At 43.5% G+C, this 26,912-nt stretch overlaps 1 protein-coding gene across 1 annotated transcript in view; it reads right to left on the bottom strand.

The window, feature by feature from the left end:
• CNTNAP2 (contactin associated protein 2) overlaps window positions 1-26,912 on the bottom strand; it is a 2,930,334-nt gene that overhangs the window by 412,895 nt on the left and 2,490,527 nt on the right. The window contains exon 15 of the mRNA XM_073550056.1: window positions 1,340-1,467. Coding sequence (XP_073406157.1) covers window positions 1,340-1,467 — 128 coding nt within the window. The remainder of the gene's footprint in view (window positions 1-1,339; window positions 1,468-26,912) is intronic.

The following is a 26,912-nucleotide window of genomic DNA, read 5'->3' as shown; positions in this document are numbered from 1 at the left end:
TATTAATTCACTGCCCTAATTTAAGACCATTGTTCTGTTATATTTTAGGGTATTCCACAAAATGAACTTTATATTGCAAGCCTGATAACATTTTAGTTTTTCATGAGAATTAATTGCGTATTCTTCTTTAGTCTCTGAGAGCAATTATATTCTACCATCCTCAACAATAAAACATATAAAGTAGAAAGAACAAGTAAGCTATCCCATCCATATAAAAAAAAAAAATCGAACATTACAAAGAAACAGATCCATTAATTACTTTTCTTGATGAGCATGGAAATTAAACCCAGCACTAATATTCACCATTTTCCACAGGACTGATTGCTGTTTTCACAATAATAAACCTGGTTAATATGGAAATAAATAGCAGAGCTGATGGCATTAGCAGCAGCGTCCCATCTGGGTAGTGTTCCTTTTATGTTCCTACTATTATCTTTTATCACAAAGTAAGTATGATTGGCAGAAGTTTTTCATTAAGTTCAAGGATGACTGCAGCTAAGACATTCTCTATTACCTTTCCCGAACAAATGAAATAATTATATAAGTACTGTCAAAAACACTTTTACTCTTTAAATAATGGATCTACAAACCATTCGGGCTTAGAAGGCAAGTCTTATTGGCCAGCTCAATTACCCTAGAAGATTTCACATTATCATTACTTATAGAAATATTATGTTCTTGCAGTCCTATACACTTTCATTTAGAGTATTATAGGGAATATGTCAACAGGATTTTGCTACCCCCATCTCATCACAGTTTTGTCTTCTGTATATCAATCAGTTCTTTGAATGCTGAGCTCTGTATAATCCCACCCACATCTCTGATTGGCAGCTTTCTGTGTACACTGGGCATAGGCAGAAAGCAGCCAATCAGTGGTGGGGGCGGGATTATACACAGCTTATGAGTATGGAGGACTACATGGCAGCAAGTTTACTAGTCCTCTAGTGATAAGATCTTGTCGATAAAACATTGATTTTATGAAAACTGCAGCAAGAAGCACAGTAAGTGATACACTGCTGAAATCAGAGTCTCTCTCTCAACTTTGCGATGCTCATAGATAAGGTAGCAAAAACCTGGTGACAGATTGCCTTTAATGGTAATTGTTGATTAATCATTATCTGTTAATATTATATAAGTTATGAAAACAGAAAAAGTGATCATTTTTCATAGTAACCAATAAAACTTAGAGTTTCTTTTCTGGTCTCAATGTGAAGATGAGATATGACCTGTGATTGGTTGTTAGTGGCGGACATAAGGCAGTTTTTGTACATACAAGCCTATTGCATTTTCCTAAACATGTATTTAACATAAACATTTTACATTCAGATGTCTGACTTACTGTCTCCATAACAGCGCAGAGGGTTAATAGTCAGCTTGGCCTCTGAGGATGACCGATATGTATCTCCAACCACCACTTGAGTCACTGGTAGATGATCTTTGTAAGACAAAATTCCATCATCCTTTCTCCTGTAACAGAAATGAAATATTATTTGATATTTAGCTTAAATATGACAAAGAACCATTGCTTATATATTTGAAAGATGATTTTATCTAAGTGGATAAAACATAGGAAAAAAAACAAAATAAGCATATACCCTTTAGTAATAAATACGTCCATTGTAATAGAACATGTAAATAAAAAAGGGTAATTAGTTAGCACTACTTTGATAAAAAAAAAGTAAAAGCCATTGCACCTGGACAAGGAGTACACAATCGTAACGGTCCTATCCTGTCTCCAGTATTAAAACTTTGCCTTATGTCAGCCAACCTTAATGTGGATAAAGGTAGAGCAGGACAGGGGCCAAACCGTTCAGACCTAGATAGGTGTCACATGGACCCGTCCTGTGTGACACGACCCACAGGTCAGTAACTATAACAACAAACACGGCACGTGTAACTGTCTTGTGTGACACGACCCGCATGCCGGTAACTAAAACTATAAGACAGGGGGAAAGGGGAAACAGTTACAATGGTGGCCCTGCGATAGGGAACGGGGACGTGGAGACCTCCTGCACTCCCCTGAGTCAGTGTCTCTACACTCCTAACGATCCCTAGGCCGGTTCCGCATTGGGCGGCGATCAGGATACCTGAAATCCCTAGCTCGCCCTGAACCAATCCCTTACTAGTGAAGTGGACAGTGAAGAAACTAATCCCATCACTGCACTAAAGCACACATTGAGGAAAGTGACAAACAGGGAAACACCACTTAGCTTTGCTCTGTTGCTAATGCTCCCAGCAACAGAGTCCAACACCTGAGTGCATCTTTTCCTCCAACCGGATCCAACAACTGAGTGCAGCTTTCCAGCAACAGAGTCCTGCATCTGAGTGCAGCTTTACAGCAGCAGAGTCCAGCATCCGAGTGCAGCCTTACAGCAACAGAGTTCAGCATCTGAGTGCAGCTTTCCAGCAACAGAGTCCAGCATCTGAGTGCAGCAATCTTCCAGCAACAGAGTCCAGCATCTGAGTGCAGCTTTCACCATAGCTGCCACTCCACCAAGCTTTGCAAGAACTCCTCGCTGACACCATAGCTGCCACTCCACCTTGCTTTACAAGAACTCCTCACTCACACCATAGCTGCCACTCCTCCAAGCTTTGCCAGACCTCCTCACTGACACCATAGCTGCCACTCCAGGATTCTGACTGAGCTGCCAGGAACTCTCTCTAGCTCCTTCCTTCACCAGAGATGGTTGGAAAAGACCAATATCACCAACAGTGAGTGAAAACACCTGACACACCTTTATAGTTAGGAGCCAGAGTCTCACACCTGTTAGAGATTCCCGTGCAATAATGCTCACCACCACCGGGGGCAAGCTAGAACAAAAGACACCACTGTTTAATAACCCTAATGGCCACCGGGGGCAAAACCAACTCTAAGCAACCAGCTCAAAGGAAAAAAAGGTTACTTATTCAAAACCTGTCATAATCCAGCATGGATCATGACAGCAGGTGCCTGAACATCCGGGCCCCTGTCTTGTTTTGTCCTTATCTACATTGAGGTTGGCTGACACAAGGTAAGGTTTTAATACTAGAGACAGGATAGGACGGTCCTGATTGGGTACACCTTGTCATGGTGGAATGGCTTTTATGTTTTTTTGATCAAAGTAGTGCTAACTAATTACCCTTTTTTATTTACATGTACTATTATCATTTACTTTTTTATTTACTACAGGGAATATGCTCATATTGATTTTTTTTCTTGGATTTTGTCTGTGAAATGGCTACAGTGTTTACGTGGTCTTACACATTGCACATATACCAACTTATGCTTCAGATCATTTCATTGGTTTTATCTAGATAAATGTAAAATTCTATACTTGAAAAATCTTAATATATATTTATAGTTGTTATGGCTGTTTGTTTGATCCAAAGCTCTTAATCTCTGGCATACACCTAAATTAATATAACAACTTGCTGGCAGATTGTAGTAAGCACAAGTTACTTGCAGTGGAGAAATGCAGAAGCAAAATGAAAGCAATGTGAAATCCTTTATTGCCTCAACACCATTTTGTAAAATGCCATCACAACTAAAGTTTTCTGTTGTGGGGGACTGTGCTGGAGAACACCCGTCTCCAAGATTCCGAAAAAGAGAGTATTATTTTTGGTTTAATGAAAGAGCCAAATTCCAAATTGCGATGTTCTGGCTTACTTTGACTTTCATGCTTGCATGATAAGATTAAATGCATGCAAGATTACAATGAAAACTGTATACTTAATGTTTAACATACAATTGTGTAAAAACTGTATACCATGGTGTATTAAATGTGTTATTACCGTAATTACGTCAAAAGTGGGCAGTTTTTGACTTATTTTATTCCAGCTGCTCCTCTCAATTTTTTTTCTAAAGCTGCCACATCATTCAAGAGATATTAGTCATTTAGTTCTAATTTTTATGATCTTTCCAAGTGGGCAGTACTCACAGAGAAATTATGCAGAGCAATACCCTCTTGGTAAAAAGAAATTCAGCACTAAATAATAGGGTCATATATTGTTCAGTGGAGCAGCAGAAACAAAATAAGAGCCACAACTGGCCTGATCATCTTTAAAAATATTAATTATTAAATTAGCATTTATTAAAAATACGTACTAAGTGTACAGTCGCTTTTTACTACTAATACATAACATTTACTAAACCCTTTAAAACCATTGTAATAAATTATTATTAGAAAAAATATTGGGTCCTGATATTCTTCATTGTTTTGTTACTTCTGTGGCAGTGGAGATGCTGTCTGCAGTCTGTTATATAAGTACATATATGTTTAGCATCGGCTACCCTCACAACAGACACACTGGACTTTTTCAATTAAGGTCTGCCTGTCTTAGGGTCCCATTACACTAAACGACGCACCAGCAATCCCAACAATGATACGACCTGGTCAGGATTGCTGGTGCGTCGCTACATGATTGCTGGTGAGCTCTCAAACAGGCAGACTCACCAGTGATCAGGACCAGCGAGGACACTGGTATCTAGGGTAAATAGCGGGTAACTAAGTGCACGTGTCGCTTAGTTACCCGCTGTTTACCTTGGATACCAGCTCCCAGCGCGAGCACACTGGTATCCAGGGTACACAGGGGGTAACTAAGCGACAAGCGCGCTTAGTTACCACTATTTACCCTGGATACCAGCTCCCAGCGTCTGCTTACAGCGCTGGGAGCTCGCTGATCGTTGGTCTCCCGCTGCCACATGCAGCGATGCATGCTGGCCAGCGGGAGACCAACAATCAAAAAATGGCCCAGGACATTCCTGCATGATCAGCAATACCCGGCAGTGGGCTGGTCGCTGATGCGTGCCATACACAGTGAGATCGCTGGCGAGATCGCTGATGTGTTACAAAATCGGTGACGCATCAGCGATCTTGCTTAGTGTGAAGTACCCCTTAGAAAACTCAAATACACTATTGGTGAACTTAGAGATAAGCGTAGACTATCAGCACAAAATGAGTCTTCAAACCAAGCACAGGCGCTTGCTGCACCCTTAGAGTGGCCAAACAGTACAGTGCGCCTTCTCAACTATTTTTTTTTTATCTATCTCTACCCTTCTTTGAGTTCTGTAAATCAGGGAAAAGATAATGGAAAAATAAGAAGGTGCGAAGAGGAACTAAATGGATTGGCCTTGTCACGGGTGCCTTGATGCTCAGTGTACCTTTGAGAAGGCCAAACAGTTCTTTCCACCTTTTCAACATCTGCTTTCATCGTTCACAGAAAAGTTTGGACCCTAGCTAAGCTGAAGTAGTGATAACAAAGAGAAGGGTACAGCAGCATATTCATTTTTAACCCCTTCACACCCGAGCCTGTTTTTGCCTTCGTGACGGGCCAATTTTTTCAATTCTGACCAGTGTCACTTTATGAGGTCATAACGCTAGAACGCTTCTACGGATCCTACTGATTCTGACATTGTTTTCTCATGACATATTGTACTTCATGATGGTGGTAAAAAATTTTAGATATGAGCTGCACTTATTTGTTAAAAAAATCAAAATTTGGCGAAAATTTAGAAAATTTTGCAATTTTCAAACTTTTAATTTTTATGCCCTTAAATCAGAGAGTGATATCGCACAAAATAGTTAATAAATAACATTTCCCACATGTCTACTTTACATCTGCACAATTTTGGAAACATAATTTTTTTTTTTTAGGAAGTTATAAGGGTTAAAAGTTGACCAGCGATTTCTCATTTTTACAACAAAATTTGCAACACCATTTTTTTTAGGGACCACCTCACATTTGAAGTGAGTTTGGGGGGTCAATATAACAAAAAATACCCAAAAGTGACACCATTCCAAAAACTGCACCTCTCAATGTACTCAAAACCACATTCAAGAAGTTTATTAACCCTTCAGGTGCTTCACATGAATGAATGGAATATGGAAGGAAAAAATAAACATTTAACTTTTTTTCACAAACATTTTACTTCAAAACCATTTTTTTTATTTTCACAAGTGTAAAAAGAGAAAATGAACCACAAAATTTTTTGTGCAATTTCTCCCAAATATGCAGATACCCCGTATGTGGGGCTAAACCACTGTTTGCGCACACGGCAGAGCTCAGAACGGAAGGAGCGCCGTTTGACTTTTTCAATGCAGAATTGGCAGGAATTGAGATCGGATGCCATGTCGCATTTGGAGAGCCCCTGATGTACCTAAACAGTGGAAACCCCCCACAAGTGACCCCATTTTGGAAACTAGACCCCTTAAAGAACTTATCTAGATGTGTTGTGAACACTTTGAACCCCCAAGTGCTTCACAGAAGTTTATAACGTAGAGCCATGAAAATAAAAAATCATTTTTTTTTCCACAAAATGACCTTTTAGCCCCCAATTTTTATTTTCACAAGGGTAACAGGAGAAATTGGACCCCAAAAGTTGTTGTCCAATTTGTCATGAGTACGCTGATACCCCATATGTGGAAGAAATCTACTGTTTGGGCACACGGTGGGGCTCGGAAGGGAAGTAGTGACGTTCTGAAATGCAGACTTTGATGGAATGGTCTGCGGGTGTCATGTGCGTTTGCAGAGCCCCTGATGTACCTAAGCAGTGGAAACCCCCCACAAGTGACCCCATTTTGGAAACTAGACCCCCCAAGGAACTTATCTAGATGTGTGGTGAGCACTTTGAACCCCCAAGTGTTTCAGTAAAGTTTATAATGTAGAGGCGTGAAAATAAAAAAATCATTTTTTTTCCACAAAAATGATCTTTTAGCCCCCAATTTTTATTTTCACAAGGGTAACAGGAGAAATTGGACCCTAAGAGTTGTTGTCCAATTTGTCCTGAGTACGCTGGTACCCCATATGTGGGAGAAAACTACTGTTTGGGCTCACGGTGGGGCTCGGAAGGGAAGTAGTGACGTTCTGAAAAGCAGACATTGATGGAATGATCTGCGGGCGTCATATTGCATTTACAGAGCCCCTGATGTACCTAAACAGTGGAAACCCCCAATTCTAATTCCAACCCTAACCCCAACACACCCCTAACCCTAATCTCAGCCCTAACCATAAACCTAACCACAAACCTAACACCAACACACCCATAACCTTAATCCCAGCCCTAACCCTAGCCCTAACCCTAGCCCTAACCCTAACCCTAACACTAGCCCTAACCCTAGCCCTAACCCTAACCCTAACCCTAGCCCTAACCCTAACCCTAACCCTAGCCCTAACCCTAGCCCTTGCCCTAGCCCTAGCCCTAACCTGTGTACCTGCTTTTTTCTTTTTTTTCTTTACTTTTTTTTATTTTTGTGACAAGATCGCTGCGCTGCGATGTGACTCATAGTAACGCCACTTCTCCTCTAATCTAACACTGACAGATGATCAGAGGTGAAGCAGCGTTACTATGTGACTAGATCGCTGCCTGGCACACTGTAACGTGACTTCTCCTCTGATCTCACAATGACAGATGATCAGAGGAGAAGCAGAGTTACTGTGTGACAAGATCGCTGCCTGACACAGCTGTGCCAGGCAGCGATCAGCTGTGCCAGGCAGCGATCTAGTCACACAGTAACGCTGCTTCACCTCTGATCAGTGAGATCAGAGGGAGAAGCCGCGTTACAATGAGGGAGATCGCCGGGAAACAAGCAGCTTTCCCAGCGATCGCTCCCATTGGCTGCTGTGATGCTGACATCATCAGGACCTGAACCAATCAGGTCTCGATGACGTCGGGGGTCCCAGCATGCATTGTGCACCGGGATCCCCGCGTTGTAAGGTATGAGGGGGTCCCGGGGGGCACAAAACCGCTGACAGTAGATAAACGTCGGCGCTGCACAAAGCCCAGCAAGCGCCAACGTTTATCTACTGTGGGCGGTCGGGAAGCGGTTAAGAGAAGGATGTAGTACTCCATTTATCCTGTGGTGGCACCATAGTGAAATGATTCGTTTTTGCCATGTTTTTCTAAGGATTACAGGTGGTTGTTGAGGTTCACAACATACAGACACTCTGAAGTCAGCTAATCATTATGGGAACTTTAAATGAAAAGGGGTAATAAAAATTAGAGAATCCCTTTATTGTGACTGTCCTTTATAATAGCTGCATGCCACAACATGGGCATTACAAAAAAAATCAAATTTTGACTAAGTTTAATTATAAAGACCTTTTCCAGTGTGTCCAAGGATCCCAATGTCATTGAGTAGAATTTACACTGTTTATTAAAATGATGATAATAAATGGTATAGTCATCCTTCTAACCTCAAAATAGAAGAACTTTGCAAGAACTCTTATTTAGAAATAATTTGCTTACTCATTTGTTCTGCTTCATTGGGATGATGAAGCGCTAAAATGCTGGTTTAATAAGCACAGGCTTTTAAAGGTCGGAGGTTTAAATTAAGAACTTGAGTTTCCCGTGAAATCTTCCCATGCAAACAGCTGTATTTTAGCGTTTTTATTCGCAAATGACTCAAACATCCATTTTTACAACATTTTAAATGCTTTGCCATTCATCAGAAATAATTATTTACAGCTTAATGCTTACAAAATTGTAAGCACTTTTCCGCTAATGGCAAAGCAACAAAGTAATTAACTGATGTTTTTCCTCAAAAAAAAAACTCAGTCTGCCATAAAGCCAGAAACATACAGCTACTTGTCAATTTCCTCTGCTTGTAGAAACAGGCATATGTCTGTTGCTATTATTTTATTGCCAATTAGATCATTTTTTCAAGCCTCCATTCGATAAACAGACGACCTTGCTAAAAATGTAGCTGTTAGCAAAGTCTAAACTGTTAAGACTCCCTTGTGCGAAACGCCCACTCCTTCATATTAATTCACGTGCAGATGTTCTAAGTTGCAGTTGTCTCAATTTCCTTAAAACAATTTTATGCATCTATATAAATATGTAGGGATGACTAATAAAAAAGGAAAATATAATTGTCTTATTTTTCAGGGGCATAGCAGTCACATTCTGATCCTGGTGACGAGGAGGTTAAAATGATTTTCCGACAGTAATGCAAATAGTACATGGTAGGAAGTGGATATTGCCAATCAAATGCGAAGACAAACACATATCAATTATAAGAGAATAAAAAAACGAGGGTTTATGAATACCATTCTATTACATTCTACAGCAGGAGTCTCAAACTCGACTGGTTGTATGGTCCGCACTTAAAAAAAATGTGAATTTGAAGAGCTGCCTTCTTTGCAGGGCAAGATGACATTTTTAGTGATACTATATTAATTTTTTCTATACACCGTTTGAAAATTTTTGGCTTGTAGTTTTATTTTATTCTTTTAAATGGCATTCATTGTATATGTTTTGGTACAATTTTATAACTTAGGTCATTACAGGTGCGGCGATAACAAACGTGTACTTTTTTTGTTTAATTTAGTTAATACATAAAACAGCATATTTATTATAAAAAAGTTCATACTTTATTTTGAATTTTTTTTCCATTTTTACAAACTTTTGTGTTTTTTTTGTCTCCTGTAATTGGCCACATACAGTGCTGTGCAAATTAATTGGGACAAAGCATTTTTTAAGTAAAATCGTACGTTGGTTACCAGTCAGTGATTCAAACCAGTTTTAACTGCTTTGAACAGACACTCACACCTGTTCAAAGCAGTCAAAACTGGTTTGAATCACTGACTGGTAACCAACTTACGATTTTACTTAAAAAAATGCCTTGTCCCAATTAATTTGCACAGCACTGTACAGTCATTTTGTGTTAGAATCAGCACCATATAGTAATTCTGACCCACATCTAATGTCCCCATCTTGTAGTAGTTGTAGTAATGTCCCCATTCTGATCAAGATCTTGTAGTAATATACAAATTCTGGTCCTCATCTTGTAGTAATGTCCCCATCTTGTATCAATGTCCCCCATCCTGTAGTCATGTTTACATTTTATAGTAATGTGCCCATCCTGATCCCCATCTTATAGTAATGTCCCCATTCTGAGCAGCATCTTGTAGTAGTGTCCCCATTCTGGTCAGCATCTTGTAGTAATGCCCCCATCTTGTAGTAGTGTCCTCATCTTGTAGTAATGACCCCATACTGGTCAGTATCTTGCAGTAAGATCCCCATTCTGGTCAGCATCTTATAGCAATGTTTCCATCTTGTAGTAATGTCCCCATCCTTTTCAGCATCTTATAGTAATGTCCCCATTCTGGTGAGCATCTTGTAGTAATGCCCCTTCTTGTAGTAATGTCCCCATCTGGTCAGCATCTTTTAGTAGCAATGGCAATGTCCCCATTTTGGTCAACATCTTGTAGTAGTGTCCACATTCTGGTCATCTTATTGTAGTAATGTCCCCATCTTGTAGTAATACTCCCATACTGGTCAGTATCTTGCAGTAAGATCCCCATTTTGGTTAGCATCTTATAGCAATGTTCCCATATTGTAGTAATGTCCCCATCCTGGTCAACATCTTATAGTAATGCCACTCCATTGTGGTCAGCATCTTGCAGCAATGTTCCCATCTTGTAGTAATGTCCCAATCCTGGTCAGCTTCTTGTAATAATGTACCCATTGTGGTGAGCTTCTTGTAGTAATGTACCCATTCTGGTCAGCATCTTGTAGTAGTAATGTCCCTATTCTGGTCAATATCTTGTAGTAATGTTCACATTCAGGTCACATCTTGTAGTAATATCCCCATCTTGTGGTAAAGTCCCCATCCAGGTCAGTATCTTGCAGTAATGTCCTCATTCTGATCAGCATCTTCCTGTAATGTCCCCATTCTGGTCAGCATCTTGTAGTAATGTCCCCATCTTGTAGTAATGTCCCCATCCTGGTCAGTATCTTGTAGTAATGTCCCCATCCTGGTCAGCATGTTATTGTAATGTTCCATCCTGGTCTCTGTATTGTAGTAATGTGCAATCCTGGTCCCAATCTTGTATTAACGTCCCCATTCTGGTCAGTATCTTGTAGTAATAATGTCATCTTTAAGTAATGTCCCATCCTTGTCCCTATCTTGCAATGATGCCCCATCCTGGTCGCCATCTTGTAGTAATGTCCCCATCTGGTCAGCATCTTGTAGTAGCAATGTCCCCATTTTGGTCAACATCTTGTAGTAGTGACCACATTCTGGTCATCTTCTTGTAGTAATGTCCCCATCTTGTAGTAATACTCCCATACTGGTCAGTATCTTGCAGTAAGATCCCCATTCTGGCCAGCATCTTGTAGCAATGTTTCCATCTTGTAGTAATGTCCCAATCCTGGTCAGCTTCTTGTAGTAATGTACCCATTCTGGTCAGCATCTTGTAGTAGTAATGTCCCCATTCTGGTCAATATCTTGTAGTAATGTTCACACTCAGGTCACATCTTGTAGTAATATCCCCATCTTGTGGTAAAGTCCCCGTCCTGGTCAGTATCTTGTAGTAATGTCCTCATCCTGATCAGAATCTTCCTGTAATGTCCCCATTCTGGTCAGCATCTTGTAGTAATGTCCTCATCTTGTAGTAATGTCCCCATCCCGGTCAGTATCTTGTAGTAATGTCCCCATCCTGGTCAGCATCTTATTGTAATGTTCCATCCTGGTCTCTATATTGTAGTAATGTGCAATCCTGGTCCCAATCTTGTATTAACGTCCCATTCTGGTCAGTATCTTGTAGTAATACCCTCATCTTAAAGTAATGTCCCATCCTTGTCCCTATCTTGCAGTAATGCCCCATCCTGGTCCCCATCTTGTAGTAATGTCCCTATTCTGGTCAGCACCTTGTAATAATATCCTCATCTTATATTAATGTTCCACCCAGTTCGCCTTCATATAGTAATCTCCCCATTTGTGCCATGCTTTACATACATATTGCAAAAATCCTTCTCCTGACCTCCGCTCCCTTCCCTTGGTGCAGTGTCCCCTTCACCTTCGCAGCCTGGGCGGTGCCTTCACACATTGCCCGCGCTGGCCTGCCGATGTCAGGTGCCGGCCTCTCATTGGCCAGCAGCTCGCATTTGTATTGTTGCGCATAGAGCTGGTGTCTGCACCATGATACATTTCAAATGAAAGTGCATCCAAGGACATGCATTCAACTTAAATGAATCGCTGATGTCGGCGACCCCCATGATCGGGCCACAATCATTATGGGAGATCCAATGCCTGCAGGCTGCATGAAACAGCCTCAGGGGCCACATGCAGGACACTTGTTTGAGCCCCCTGGACTACAGTATACTTTCAGTTGGGTCCTATTGAACCTCAATATACACTTCCAATTACATTGAAATTTAATAAGAAAGGAAACAATTTCTGAGCAGCAGAAAATTTCTCAAGTTCTGGGTCCCTTCAGAAAATGTATAAGAAAGCAGGTAAGCATAGGGTACATTCACACAAATGGTGGAAAAGCTGCAGCAAATTACTATAGCTGCCAAAGACATGAGAGTTTAACAAATCCCATCCATATCCTGCAGATATACATCTCCATGTAGATGGACAAGTGGAGCTGATTTTAAATACACTGCATGTTAGGTCTTTAGGTCTTTCTGCAAATTTTCACTGAAAATTTCAGTCTCTACAATGCATAAAGGGAAATGCATGGCAAATCCGCCACAAAACCCACAAGTTAAAAAAATACATGTTTAGAAGTTTGATTTGCAGTAAAACCAACAGATGATTTTTTTTTTATACCTCTTGAGGATTCACTGTTAGTGTTTGTAGCTGGTGAGGGGTAGTCTGGTAGTTTCATATAGATTACATATGTTCTATACCAGAATGTTGGGGGTGAGACATCCGGTACCCATGCTGATCTGCTGCTGATAGCGGTTGGATGTGCTTAGTTTCAGAGTGGACAAAGACAGCTACAACATCTGCATAATGGCCACAGCAGGATAACTCACGTGCTGCTGACTGGCAGCTTCTTGGCTTATATATGTAAGGTGTTATTTTCAGTTTTTGTCATTTCACCTATCAGTAGTTTTAATATCCTGACTGTTTGTGGCAAAAATACAAAGTTTTATTAAGATTTCCAAAATTTACAACGGCAGATCTAGGAATAAGTGATTGCAAATTGGTAAATTAAAGTTATGAGTAAATAGTTTATGTATAGATAATAAATTAAATAATACGTTATAGTTGAAATATTACTTATTTGGATATTTTAAAGGATTCATCTTAAAGGGAACCTGTCAGGTCGAATGACGTAATTAACTTGCACATATGGGGTTAATCAGCGGGATAATAGCATTAGAAAGGTGCCTGGTCACCATACTGAAAGTGTGGCTTCTGGGAGAAAATTAATTTTAATCTTCTTGCTAGTGTCACTATTCACAGTGCGGTGCACAGGTGGTTGAAAGCAAGGACCCGGCTCATTGACTAACAGCTGGATCTGCGCTGATGCACTGCGCCAGGGCATGTGTGCTGTGACTGCAGCCATGCCAGCAGGACAGTATTGCAGAAAGCTGATGGTTCCAAGGTGGAAAGGCTTACCAAGGATTATAGTTGTTCCAGAGGTTACAGTTGCTTCTATGCCCGGGTTCTAAAGGTAGATCAAATGCTATTCTGCCACTGAAAAAACCTCAGTATGTGCTACAGACTGGAATCCATGAGCTCCTGGTTATGTCTATGCATAGCGATACTCATTCCTTTCAGTTTGCGACATATTATCCTTATATGTTAGAAATCAGCCAGCTAACCAGTCCTGCATTCATACAGCTATACTTAGGACTTGACACCACGCCATTGCCAGGTGCCAACACGTGTCAGAAGGAAAATATTTTCAGCTCTTTGGGTGTATAGTAAAATCCTATAATACTTTATTTCACATCATTAAAAAGAAAACAAGTGCTGGATAAGCCTCCATAAGCGCACAAGTGCTCTTAACCCAGAGAGCCAAATCGATTTTTCTTCTTACATTTTATTCCCTTTGCCCTTTAACGCTACTTGATTAACTGAAAATCATTAAATACATTTTTTATCATAGCTGGAAAAGTAAGGAAGTGATAAAGTTTGTGTATCAAAACTAAATATACTCCTATTACCCTTATTGGACAGATTTTCTTATTTATAAAATGCTGTAATAATACTAAATCCCAATGCTCACGGCAGCTACGATGAGATATATATACATTCGTATATAATTCTGGAAAACAAATCCTATACTGTTGGGATCCATTTTATGCTTTAATTACAGTAAAAGTGATATATAAGCACACAAAAAACACATTGTAAACTTTTGTAATATATAGTATATGTAAATTGAATTTGCAGTGAGGTAATGCCTAACGAACAAAGATGTTCCAGGACTACTTAGTCATCTAGAAGGCCACTCTGACAGGAGTACTGTAGTATGGAGAGCATGGCTATTACATATTTAGTAGACGTTGTGTCTAAACAGGTCGTTTTTCCAAAAAAGTTGTCATGCTACTGACGTGCAGTATAGCGCAACCTCCACCAGTGGGTGCTGGTGAGGGAAGAGAGGTTGCACACACAGCATAGCAACACTGAGCAGTAGCACAAGCGCCACCAGGTGACGAAAGAGTGGTCAGACAAGCCGAGTTAGAAACAGTCAGGAGTAGAAGTACCAGAGGTTACAGCAGTACACGTGGTCAGAAATAAGCCAGGGGGTCAGCAACGGTCAGAAGAGGATAACACAAAGACAGAAGACAGAAGCAGGTCCAAACACAAGCCAAGTCAAAACCAGGCAGTCAACAAACTTACAGGGAAACACTGAGTCAGGACAGACAGAGGGAATAAACAGACACAGAACAAGACAGGGATCACAGCAGGACTAAACAGGATATACCAGAGTCAGATACACATTCCGAAGGCAGAACTATAGCTGACACCATGTGCAGGATGCAGCGGAGCTAAATAACAAACCTGAGACCAGACTGAGGCTGAGAAAAGTTAACCTCTGAAATGACCAGACCGGAAACATGGAAAAAAAGGATTAAAAACCCGGTCTGGATCATGACAAAAGTGCTGTATAGTGGCAATTTGTGATGGTGGGCAAATAGCTTTGGGATATTATTTTATTACTATTTCTTCCTAAAGCCCATTGATTCAAATGCTATATAATCAGTCTACATCTTGGTACGGTTTAGGGGCTTCTGAGACCATAAAAAATTATCGCAGCTAGAACTAAATTGGTATGCTAGGTTGCAAGTTATATAGGTTATCTGGGAGCAGGAAAAAAATCCAAACACTTTTCAACATCATTTAACACCGACCCATGTCAAATCACTCTGTAAAGGATGATCCTGAACCCTGATCGGAATGCTGTGCTGCTTTACTCCTTTGGGATTGAGCTCCTCAATGTACAACTTGAAGGCAAGAAATCAAAGCAATCTTCTCTTTATCCTTCTCTGCTTGTCTTTTCCCTCACAATCAACTATACAACGCTGAGACTAACTGTCCTGAGACCTGAGAACAGAACCGGAATTAGTAGTGGCACTGTTAGTTTGCCACTTGTCTCTACTTCTTGTTGGTGCTGGAATGCATGCAATCCTCTGATAGCAAGATGCTTATAATGTTACTCTTTTCAATGTATTGCTAAAAACGTCACTAGAAAATATATAGGAATCCGGCACTTGAGACTAAAGTGAATCAAGACAAATTCTATTACATCTATTACATATGGTACATCTTGATGTGTCAATGTAATGTTTTGGTCAGAATGGCTTTTATCAAACAAACACCTACTGTAGGTGTTGAGGACCGCCTGTAAGGAAAATAGCACAAGGAAAGAGGGTGACTACCACTGTCTCCTTCCTGGTGAACCTCTACACTTATGTGTTTGTTTGAAAAAGGACATTCTGAACAAAACATTATGTTAACACACTAAGATGAGTCATATGTAATAAAATTTTACATAATTTACTTTATAATGGAGGGCCAGATTTCTATATATTTTCTATTACTTTGGCGTAGGACCCTATCCGAGCTCCCGAAAAGGAAATCAGGAGTGCCATATTTCCAACTACATAAAATGTGTCACTGATACTCCAATATCTATAAATCCCAGAAATAAAAAATTCAATTAATAAAAGATTAAATATCCATAAAACTTTTTTACTGCCACATATAGGGCAGACACATGTAATTCATATCCTCTTCTCTTTCTTCACAGGATATAACTAATCTCAATTAACAAAATACATTTAATTTTACAAATTTATTTTATAAATTTGTGTGAATTTCTGTTCACAGAAAACTCTTGACATGATATGAGCAAAGCCACATGTTGTAGGATGGGCGATAATATAGGAAATACTGTAGTCTTATTTTTTAGCTACATAAATTGTAAAACCCCTCACCTACATGGACAAGGGTACACCTCTGACAGTTATTCTTAGATTAGGTTACCATTAGTGTTGAGCGACTTTTGTTTTTTTAGGGTCGAGTTTCGTTTCATGAAACCCGACTTTTCCAAAAGTCGGGTCGAGCAAAATCGGCCGACTATAGGGAAAAGTCGGGGTCGTCCCGAAACACAAAACCCAATGTAAGTCAATGGAGAATTAAAGTCGGCAGTGAGAGGAGGACAGGAAACACACCAACAGTGCCCATTTGAATGCCAAAAGCATAAATTCTTGTTACTGAAGCTTGTCAACCTTAATTAACTTCATAATACTAGTTACGCACTGAAAAATGGGGGTTATTTGGCTACAGTTGTGGGGGGGAGGGCTGGCTCCAGGTTTTCGTGGGCCCAGGGCCAAAGAGCGCCCCATTAACACATACCACAAGTAATGATGCTCCGATATGGCAGAGAAATAGCAGTATAGTACAAAGAAAAATACTTCACTTCTTACATCTCATGACTGATATCCATTTTAAATTCTCCAATACCTCCAAAATCGGACAGTATATAACTCCATACAGTATTATGGCCAGCGCTTAGTGCGCTATACAGAGTAATGAGGCCCATATATTTCTCCATACGGAATCATTATTCCCATACAATGTTTCAAACCGTATATGATGAGCTTCACATAATGCTACAGTATATGTTGGTCCCAATGGATGAAGCTCCACTGTCTTATGGGCCCAAATAATGCTCCATATATAATGGGCCCCATTTCTACTGCTCTAGTGTATAATGGGCCCTGTAAATGCTGCTCCAGTGTCTGATGTCCACCTTTGGAATGCTCCAGTGTATGGTGGGCCCCATATATCATTCACCAGAGTATAGTGCTCCCCAAAAATTGCTGTCCCAACATTGAAAACAATTACATCAGTCTCCTTGCTAGGGAATCCCTGCACTACTCTGAACTCCTTGTCGTCCCCATCTTCCATCTCACTGCACTTGGCTGTTTAGGCCCTCCCACCGGCAGAGACACTTTTGCGTACTATGCGGTGCCCTGTGCCAGTGCCATCGCCCATGAGTATGCCCCCCCACCTGCTCAAGGAACCTGCACTTTCATCTGCACCTTCCTCTTTGTCACCGTGTAAGGTGGTATAGTATGCGGGAAGGGGAACCTGAGTTTCCTCTGGGTCAGATTCTGGCTGTGTAGAGTACGAGGGGAATGTAGTGGTCTGGGTCAATGTACCAGCAGCATCATCCAGCAGTGGCTGGGCCTTAGTGCACTTGTGGCGTCCCCAAGAGTACGGTCGCCACTGTGGCATTGCCTTCCTCCTAGGGAGTGTGTTGTCAAGCTTGAGAGCAACGAAGGATCTCTCTAGAAGTGAAACCAACACACAACACATTTCCCACTCCAGGCCAGCAGGGAGACCTCTGAACCTGACTGCTGAGGAGCTGCTCTCTGTGGTCGGGAGGAGGTAAGTTAGGGCACTCTGTGCAGGGAAGGGGAAGTGTGTGGACGTGAGAAGGGGAGCTGGAGGATGAGCAGAGTTAAGGCTCACTCCTAGCTGGAGCGCATGGTCCGGATTCCGGTCTCCGAGTTTGTAGGGACACTGACGTTCCTGCAGCAAAAACCGGGGGAAGTAGCAGCTATAAATGCTCTGTACCCAACTAAGGCTCGGAGGCCCCAGCATCGACGTGTGCGAGGCAGAAGGAAAAGGCTACAGCTGTCTGCCATACAAGTAAAGTCTGAGGAACATCTGTTAGACAGGAGGCGTTTCAGTGAACCACGGTCCTGTAAGTGCTTCCCCCACAAGCGCTAGAAAGGAGACGTTCAGGAAGGTACATATTGGCGGAGTGTTGGAAAGGAGCTTTCCATTCTGGTCCCGGAGGTTGGCAGAGGTCCTGACCCGGAGGACACAGCACGGAGGCAGACATCTGTGTAACCTGCAGACTGAGTAAAGCTTTGGAACTGCACGCTCTGGTGTCCTACAGTTATTCCAGCACCGCTACATCTGGGTACCAGCACCTACACCACCTGTGCCTTTCCCCCATCACTACATCTACACTTCCCTGGGACTCCAGCTCCACCTGTGGGGAGCTTCACCATCTTTGCTGCACAACACCATCAGTCCCAGAGGATCTGCATGCAGCGTCGGCCTAACATCTATGTTGCCGAACACCACAGGTGGCGTCAAACTATCTATATAAACTCTTTACCATTATACCAAGCCATTTACATGGGTGCCCAGGGCCACCGTTCGGGTCACCGCTGCTGTGACACATCCCACTGACACCGGCCCGGTACCGAGTACCCCACAGCCCTGGGAGGGCGACCCATATGCCGACTGCTGATCGGGCGGCGTTATTCCCACGAACCTCCAAACAGCATCCCTGAAGGCAAAGTTTTTGGTTTCCGGGGGCAGTATGATTGCAAAGCTGAGCCTTAAAGGAATGTCCAAAAGGGCACCACCAGGAGTGGAGCCTGTGGCTTAATTGGACTGCACCCGGGAAACCACTACCATACAAGCTACAGAAAAGATGGACAGATTGCAAGCTTTGTCGATTCTGTGTGTGGTGTGGTATGTCCATTTGTAGTTGTGCTAGCGATTTCTCAGCTTTATTCCGTTAACGACCGAGACTCAGGCATGGCCCCGCGGTACGCGTCAAGCTTACTAGAGGGATACGTGAGGCTGTGGCAAGTGAGATAGAGCAATAACAGGTCTAGCATTCCAGTACATGTCCGGGGCTGCATGCACGCTACACTGAAAGGACCAGCTTTTGTCGCTTACAGGTGCAGATAACCTGCTGAACTCTGTTAGTGATGGGGATCTGGGAATCAGATTATTCCCCGTGAACGATGATTTCCCAGTAAGTTCAGGTCAACCGAAATTCCGGAGTTAGGTCTAACCGTCATTCCTGAAAAAATTACGTGTCCAAACCACAGGTGCTGTAGCTTGCTTAACTGCTCGGCAGCCGTTCTCAGGCCCAGTATGGATTCAACAACATTGTAGAAAGTTGATAAAGGGTACAGTTTCACCAGATAACACGTATATATGTAGCCTAGTTTACACATTAAAAATATATGTCTATAGATCAGGAGGCAGACTCAGATGTTCTCAGGCCCAGTATGGATTTGACCAGATTGTACAAAGTTGAGAAAGGGTACTTTATCACTGGATAGCAGGTATATATAGCATAGTTTAAACATGTAAAATCTCCGTGTTCTCAGTATGGATTACACAGCAATCTAAAAAGTGGAAAAAAGGAAATGCATTTGAGGCGTACACAACTATATACTTTTGGTGTTATTTTTTAATCTTCATATATATTTCTGTCTCAGTAATACAGTCCAGCCTCTCCGCAATAGGAAATGAGATGCATACAATTAGTGACATAAAGGCTATTGATTGCAGAAATCTAGGAATTATTATTCACGGGAAAAACTTCCATCACAATTCTCATAGGCGATGCTGACCCTCAATTAATTTGTGTGTTGAGACAGTGAAAACATTTTTTTGTGAATCATCATCAGCAATCATCTTGCTGTATCGCACTTCCGTTGATTCATCTCAATCCAATTTTTATCACAGGGAGCGATGTAAACATGGTGCTCACTGGCTATCATGATCTGTCAGGTAACTTTGGAGTGCAAAAGACAGAAGCCACAGGCCGTAGGCGATTCTATTTGATTGGCATGAGAGGGTACATTTTGAAATGTGCGCCGGAATGTCACACGTTTGTGAGTAGGAAAACTGTGAAAGCTGATGATAAACCACCACTGCATGTAATTGTGAGTCGACGTCCATAAGAAATGGAAGCCACTGATCATCTGGAGCTAGAGCCCGGCCAGCAGGACAGGGCATAGCTACATCTTAACCATCATCTTTCAGTTCAATCAATTTGCAGTGGCAGTCCCAGTGAAGGATTTGACAGCCCAGACTACACAGCAGAGGAGCAGGGAGAGGTAAACATTGCAAATGCTGGGGCCCTGCCCAAGCAAGGGGGCACACTCGTGGGCGTCGGTACTGGCACTGGGCCCCTCATAGTACGGCGGTGTGTCTGTTGGCAGGTGTGCATCACCACTGTCAGAGACACTTGATTGCACTGAGGGACCCTATGCCAGTGCCTGCGCCCAAGAGTCGGCCTACCCACCTGTCCAGGGCAACGGCACTCGCACGGTTTTGTGCTCTAGGTGGTGACCCCGGCCATGGGGGGGGCCGCCCACTTAGGGAGGTTTACAAAATGGCATATGTAGATGTGGGTCATTCAGCTGCTGCAAAAGGCGAAATAGGTCAAGTTCGCGGAATAGGAGGAGGACCAAAGCAAGCCATTTTTCTGGCAACCTATATGTCATCAAGGGAAGGTGGGACAAAATCCTTGGAAACCCATGCATGGTTCATTTTAATGAAGGTTAGATCATCCACATTTTGGGTTGACAGACGGGTCCTTTTTTCTGTCAGGATTGATCCAGCTGCACTGAAGACTCTTTCCGATAGCACACTTGCAGCTGGGCAAGCGATCTCCTGTAAGGCATATTGTGCCAATTCAGGCCAGGTGTCCAGTTTAGCGGCCCAATAGTCAAAGGGGAATGACCTGTGCGGGAGAACATCGATATGGGAGGAAAAGTAGTTGTTAACCATAGTTGACAACTGCTGTCTCCTGTCACTTTCCATCGATGCTGTATTAACAGTTGTGTGAGCGGTCTGTGAAAAATCAGTCCACAACATTGTCATGAAACCCCTGTCTCCAACACCACTTCTGCTGTGTGCACCACGAACACCTCTGCCAAGCTGCCCCCGGCCCGTACGGCTCGTGTGAGAACCATCACCGCTGCTGTGTGCTTGGAATGCCTCAACCAACCGGTTAACCAGAGTTGCTTGTTTAGCAGTCAATATTAGGTCAAGGTTCTCCTGTGGCATGGTGTTTTGTAATTTGCCTTTATAGCGTTGATCCAGGATGCTGGCCAACCAGTAGTCGTCATCGTTCATCATTTTGGCAATGCGTGGGTCCCTTTTTAGGATCAGCAAGGCATAATCTGACATGTGGGCCAATGTTCCCGGTGTCAATGATGCACTGTGAGTGCTGGGTGGAGGAGCACTTTCTGGCAAATCCACATCCCTCCAGTCACGCACAAACCCTGTACCAGACCTTGCCATGCCAACATTTTCACTTGCCCCACGAGATGCATCCTCCTCCTCTAAGTAATCATCCCCATCATCATCCTCCAACTCCTCTTCTTCCTCCACCTCATCCAGGAGAGGTCCCTGAGCAGACAATGGCTGAATGTCATCAAGGATTCCCTCCACCTCTTCCTCCTCGTCAACATTGGCTGCATACGCCTGCTCCTTAAGGTGCGTCAAAGTTTGCATGAGCAGACGCATAAGTGGGATGCTCATGCTTAGATGGCGTCGTCTGCGCTTACCAGCCGTGTGCATTCCTCAAAACACTGAAGGACTTTACAGAGGTCTTTCAGCTTCGACCACTGCACACCTGTCAACTCCATGTCTGCTCTCAAAGTGCCTGGCCGTGTATCCTCCCACAAATGCATTATGGCCTGCCTCTGCTCGCACAGCCGCTCAACCATGTGCAGGGTGGAGTTCCACCTTGTTGCAATGTCGATAATGAGGCGGTGGTTGGGAAGGTGGAGCAATCGCTGCAGCTTCTGCATACGAATGGAGTGTACAGGCGACGGGCGGATGTGCGCGCACAGTCTTTGCACCTTCTGGAGCAGGGCTGTTAACTCCGGATAATTGTTGAGGAAACACTGCACCACCAGGTTCAAGGTGTGAGCCAAGCAAGGTATGTGGCTGAGTTGTGAAAGGGCATTGGCTGCCACAAAATTACGGCCGTTATCACTAACTACCTTGCCTGCCTCAAGATGTACACTGCCCAGCCATGACTCAGTTTGTCATGGCTGAAAGTACTCGACCAGCACCTCGGCGGTGTGTCTGTCGCCCAAACACATCATCTGCAACACAGCCTGCTGACGCTTTCCACTAGCTGCTCGATAGGGGGACACCTCGTGTGCAACAGTGGCAGCTGTAGATGGAGTGCTCATACGATTGCGCTCTGTGGACGAGCTTTCGCTTCTGGAGGAGGAGGAGGAGGGTCGAACGCCTACAGCCAACTGTTTCCTATACCGTGGGCTAGGCAGCACTGTCCCACCACTGCTGTCCCCTGTGGACCCTGCATCCACCACATTAACCCAGTGCGCAGTGATGGACACGTAATGGCCCTGGCCATACCGACTGGACCCTGCATCAGTTGTGAGGTGCACCTTTCCACTCACTGACTGCTTGAGTGCATGGACAATGCGGTCTTTCACATGATGGTGGAGGGCTGGGATGGCTTTGCGAGAGAAGAAGTGGCGACTGGGTAGGTCATAGCGTGGTACTGCATAGGCCATGAGTTCGCGGAAAGCTGCGCTTTCCACCAACCGATAGGGCATCATCTCTAACGAGATTAGTTTGGCAATGTGGGCATTCAAACCCAGTGTACGCGGATGAGAGACTGAGTACTTTCTTGACCTACTCATAGTGTCTATGAGGGTGAGCTGGACTTGAGAGCTGCATATGGTGGAAGTAGCAGTGGACAGGGCGGACTGAGAGAGGGTTGATGATGGTGATGGAGTTGGTGTTCTTTCTGATGGCCTAGATTCAGTCTTTCGTTGATATAACAGTGGGATTCCCTGACTGCTGTGGCCTTGCAACGACACCTCAACATTTGCTGCTGTGCTAACCGGTGGACTTACAGTGGGGGAAACAATGTAGCGTTGCTGACTACCTTCTTTGTGATCAGTTGCACATGTGGTACTTGAGGTTTGGTGTTGTGTCCACGCTTGCAAGTGCATGCTAGTTAAATGTCTAAGCATGCAACTGGTATTCAAATTTTTCAGATTTTTCCCTCGTCTAAAGGTCTTTGCGCACTTCTTACAGATAACCTTGGCCTGATCATGAGGATTTTGTTCAAAAAAGTGCCACACTGCACTCTTCCTACTTTGGCAGACATTTTGCGGCCTAGCACGCTGTGATATTTTGACCCTCTGGACAAGCAGTCCAGTAACTCTTTTGATTTTTGGAACCTGTCTTTGGAGTGCTCCGGGCCTGCCAGATAACAGCTGTTGCGATGTCGATGTCTGCTGTGGATGCTCCTCCTCTTCATCTGAGCTATTGTAAGCAGCACCCTCTTCCCCCAATGGATGCCACTCTGGGTCAACAACTGGGTCATCCATCACCTCCTCTTCAATGTCATGTGCACCTTCCTCTGTGTCACCGTATATGGTGGTATAGTGTGCGGGAAGGGGCACCTGAGTCTCACCAGGGTCAGAATCTGGCTCTGTACATTGTGAGGACAATGTAGTGCTCTGAGTGAATGTACCAGCAGAATCATCTATCAGTGGCTGTGCATCAGTGCACTCCATGTCAGATTCATCTTGGCCTGGGTAATTCACCATTTCACTTGATAATCCAGGCATGGTATGTGAAAACAGCTCCATGGAGTAATCAGTAGTATGGCCTGCGTCATCCTTCAATCTTGGTTGGGGTGAAGGACACAAGGAAAGGTGTGGTTCATGAACATGAGCCTCCAATGACGACTCAGTGCTTTTATTTTTTACAACTTCAGAAGAGGAGACGATAGAGCTGGAGGCTGAGTCAGCAATGTAAGACAAAACTTTTTCCTGAAGCTCTGGCTTTAAAAGCGGTTTGCTAACTCCTAGAAAACTAAGCCTTCGAGGCCTTGTGGAGCCAGACGATGACGCAGGCTCAACACCTCCTGCATTCGGTCCTATTTTGCTTTTGCCACTACCATCAGATCCACCACCAACACCATCATTACCAGCTGCCAACCCCTGCCCAATTCCATGGCCTCTTCCACCAGCCTTCCTCATTTTTGGTAGAAATGTAGACAAAATCCAACAAACTATATAGTAATGTAAAACAAGGTACAAGGTGTCTATAGGACAGGGGAGATTTTGAATTTCTGCACACACTTGTGGATACTGGACACTTTTGGATTGTGTGAGGCCCACTGAATATCACAGCGCTATGTGACAGGCTCGATGTCGCAGTTGTGAAAAATGTCACTAGAGGATAACAGAGATTTTGAATTTCTGCACACACTTGTGGACACTGGACACTTTTGGATTGTGTGAGGCCCACTGAATATCACAGCGCTATGTCACAGACTCGACGTCGCAGGTGTGAAAAATGTCACTAGAGGATAACGGAGATTTTGAAATTCTGCACACACTTGTGGACACTGGACACTTTTGGATTGTGTGAGGCCCACTGAATATCACAGCGCTATGTGACAGGCTCGATGTCGCTGGTGTGAAAAATGTCACTAGAGGATAACGGAGATTTTGAATTTCTGCACACACTTGTGGACACTGGACACTTTTGGATTGTGTGAGGCCCACTGTATATCACAGCGCTATGTGACAGGCTCGATGTCGCAGGTGTGAAAAATGTCACTAAAGGATAACGGAGATTTTGAATTTCTGCACACACTTGTGGACACTGGACACTTTTGGATTGTGTGAGGCCCACTGAATATCACAGCGCTATGTGACAGGCTCGATGTCGCAGGTGTGAAAAATGTCACTAGGGGATAACGGAGATTTTGAATTTCTGCACACACTTGTGGACACTGGACACTTTTGGATTGTGTGAGGCCCACTGAATATCACAGCGCTATGTGACAGGCTTGATGTCGCAGGTGTGAAAAATGTCACTAGAGGATAACGGAGATTTTGAATTTCTGCACACACTTGTGGACACTGGACACTTTTGGATTGTGTGAGGCCCACTGAATATCACAGCGCTATGTGACAGGCTCGATGTCGCAGGTGTGAAAAATGTCACTAGAGGATAACGGAGATTTTGAATTTCTGCACACACTTGTGGACACTGGACACTTTTGGATTGTGTGAGGCCCACTGAATATCACAGCGCTATGTGACAGGCTCGATGTCGCAGGTGTGAAAAATGTCACTAGAGGATAACGGAGATTTTGAATTTCTGCACACACTTGTGGACACTGGACACTTTTGGATTGTGTGAGACCCACTGAATATCACAGCGCTATGTCACAGGCAGAAATTGGCTAGTGTATAACAAACTACAAGGTGTATATAGAATTGGGCAGAATAGGAATCTCCCTAGAGTGTAGCTCTGTAAGAATGGAACAAGTCCTCGACTTATCCTTACAGAGCGACACACACATAGCTTCACTGTGGCCGTGATAACAGCCGTTACACGGTACTGAGAGAGGAGCGTGCACGTACACGGCTGCCCGGTGTGCGTAAAATTGTCAAGCTCCGTGTTTTTTAAGTATACGGACTGACACACGCTGTCTCTCTATAGTTTTGAATGTGATCAAACAGCAAATATATTTAACTGTTTGAAAACTAGACAAAACTAGAAGGTGCAGGTCTGTAAGAACGGAACATGTCCTCGACTTATTCTTACAGAGTGACACACAGATAGCTTCACTGTGGCTGTGATAACAACCGTTACACGGTACTGTGTGAGGAGTGTGCACCGCTGTATGGTGTGAAAAAATGCACGCTCAGTACCTCACCAGGACAAAAAAAAATTGGGATTGCTTTTAAAAAAGCAGTTTGCAGAGCAGTGGGTAAACTGCAATGCAGCCGTCAGGAAGCCTTAGAAGGCAGCCTAACAACCAACACCGCTGATCCAGCAAAATATAGCCTCCACTTGCACTGCACACACAGTGACTGGTGTGTTGTACAGGCAAAATCGCTAGCAGTAGAAGCAGTTTTTGGTGTCTTCTTCCCTGCCTAACGCTCTCCCTACAGAATCAGCAGCGGCTCTCCCCTATTCTGAGATCAGCATGAGTAACATGGCGGTCGGCGTGCACGCCCTTTTATACCCCCTGTGACGCCCACCAAAGCAAGCCAATCACTTGCATGCCCTTCTGAAAGATGGTGATGACCCCTGCCTATGTCATCACGTTGCCCACAGTGTCCGTGGATCCTGATTGGCTGAAAAAGAGCGCAAAACAAACTTTTGAAACGCGACTTTGGCGCTTAAGTCGCTGACCTCATGGCCGACCTCATCCTAGGGTCGGGTTTCGTTTCATGAAACCCGACTTTGCCAAAAGTCGGCGACTTTTGAAATTTTTTGACCCGTTTCGCTCAACTCTAGTTACCATATATACTTGTGTATAAGCCGAGATTTTCAGCAAAATTTTTGTACTGAAAACTCTCCTCTCGGCTTATACACAAGTCATTGCCGGCGGGGAAGGGGTATGGGGGAGCAGAAGACTTCATACTCACACTCCTGGTGTCATCACTGCATATCAGTCCCTGCATCTCAGTCTGGGCACCAGCATCTCTCTTACTGTCTTCCTTCCAGTGCTGAGTGGTCACGTGGTACCGCTCATTGAAGTAATGAATATGCACACGTCTCTACTCTCATAGGCATGGAATGTGCATATTCATTGCTTTAATGATGGGTATTACATGACCGCTCAGCACTGGAAGGAAGACAAAAAGAGAGAAGCCGACGCCTGCCCCGGACTGAGATGTAGCAGCGCCAGAAGGGTGAGAAGGACTGGGGAGGGTGAACCATGTGATATTCACCTGTCCCCATTCCACCGCCGTGCTGTGCTGTCTTCTGCGTCCTCTGGCTGTGACTTTCAGGTCAGAGGGCGTGATGATGAGCATATTTTAAAATGGAGCATCTTATGGGGCCATCAAACTTTTCTGGAGCATTATATGGGGAATATTTTAGTATGGAGCA

Source organism: Dendrobates tinctorius, unplaced genomic scaffold (genome assembly GCF_039654945.1).
Source record: "Dendrobates tinctorius isolate UK_male_01 unplaced genomic scaffold, ASM3965494v1 ptg000162l, whole genome shotgun sequence".
Classification (NCBI taxonomy): domain Eukaryota; kingdom Metazoa; phylum Chordata; class Amphibia; order Anura; family Dendrobatidae; genus Dendrobates; species Dendrobates tinctorius.
This window is presented reverse-complemented; position numbering and strand designations above follow the sequence as displayed.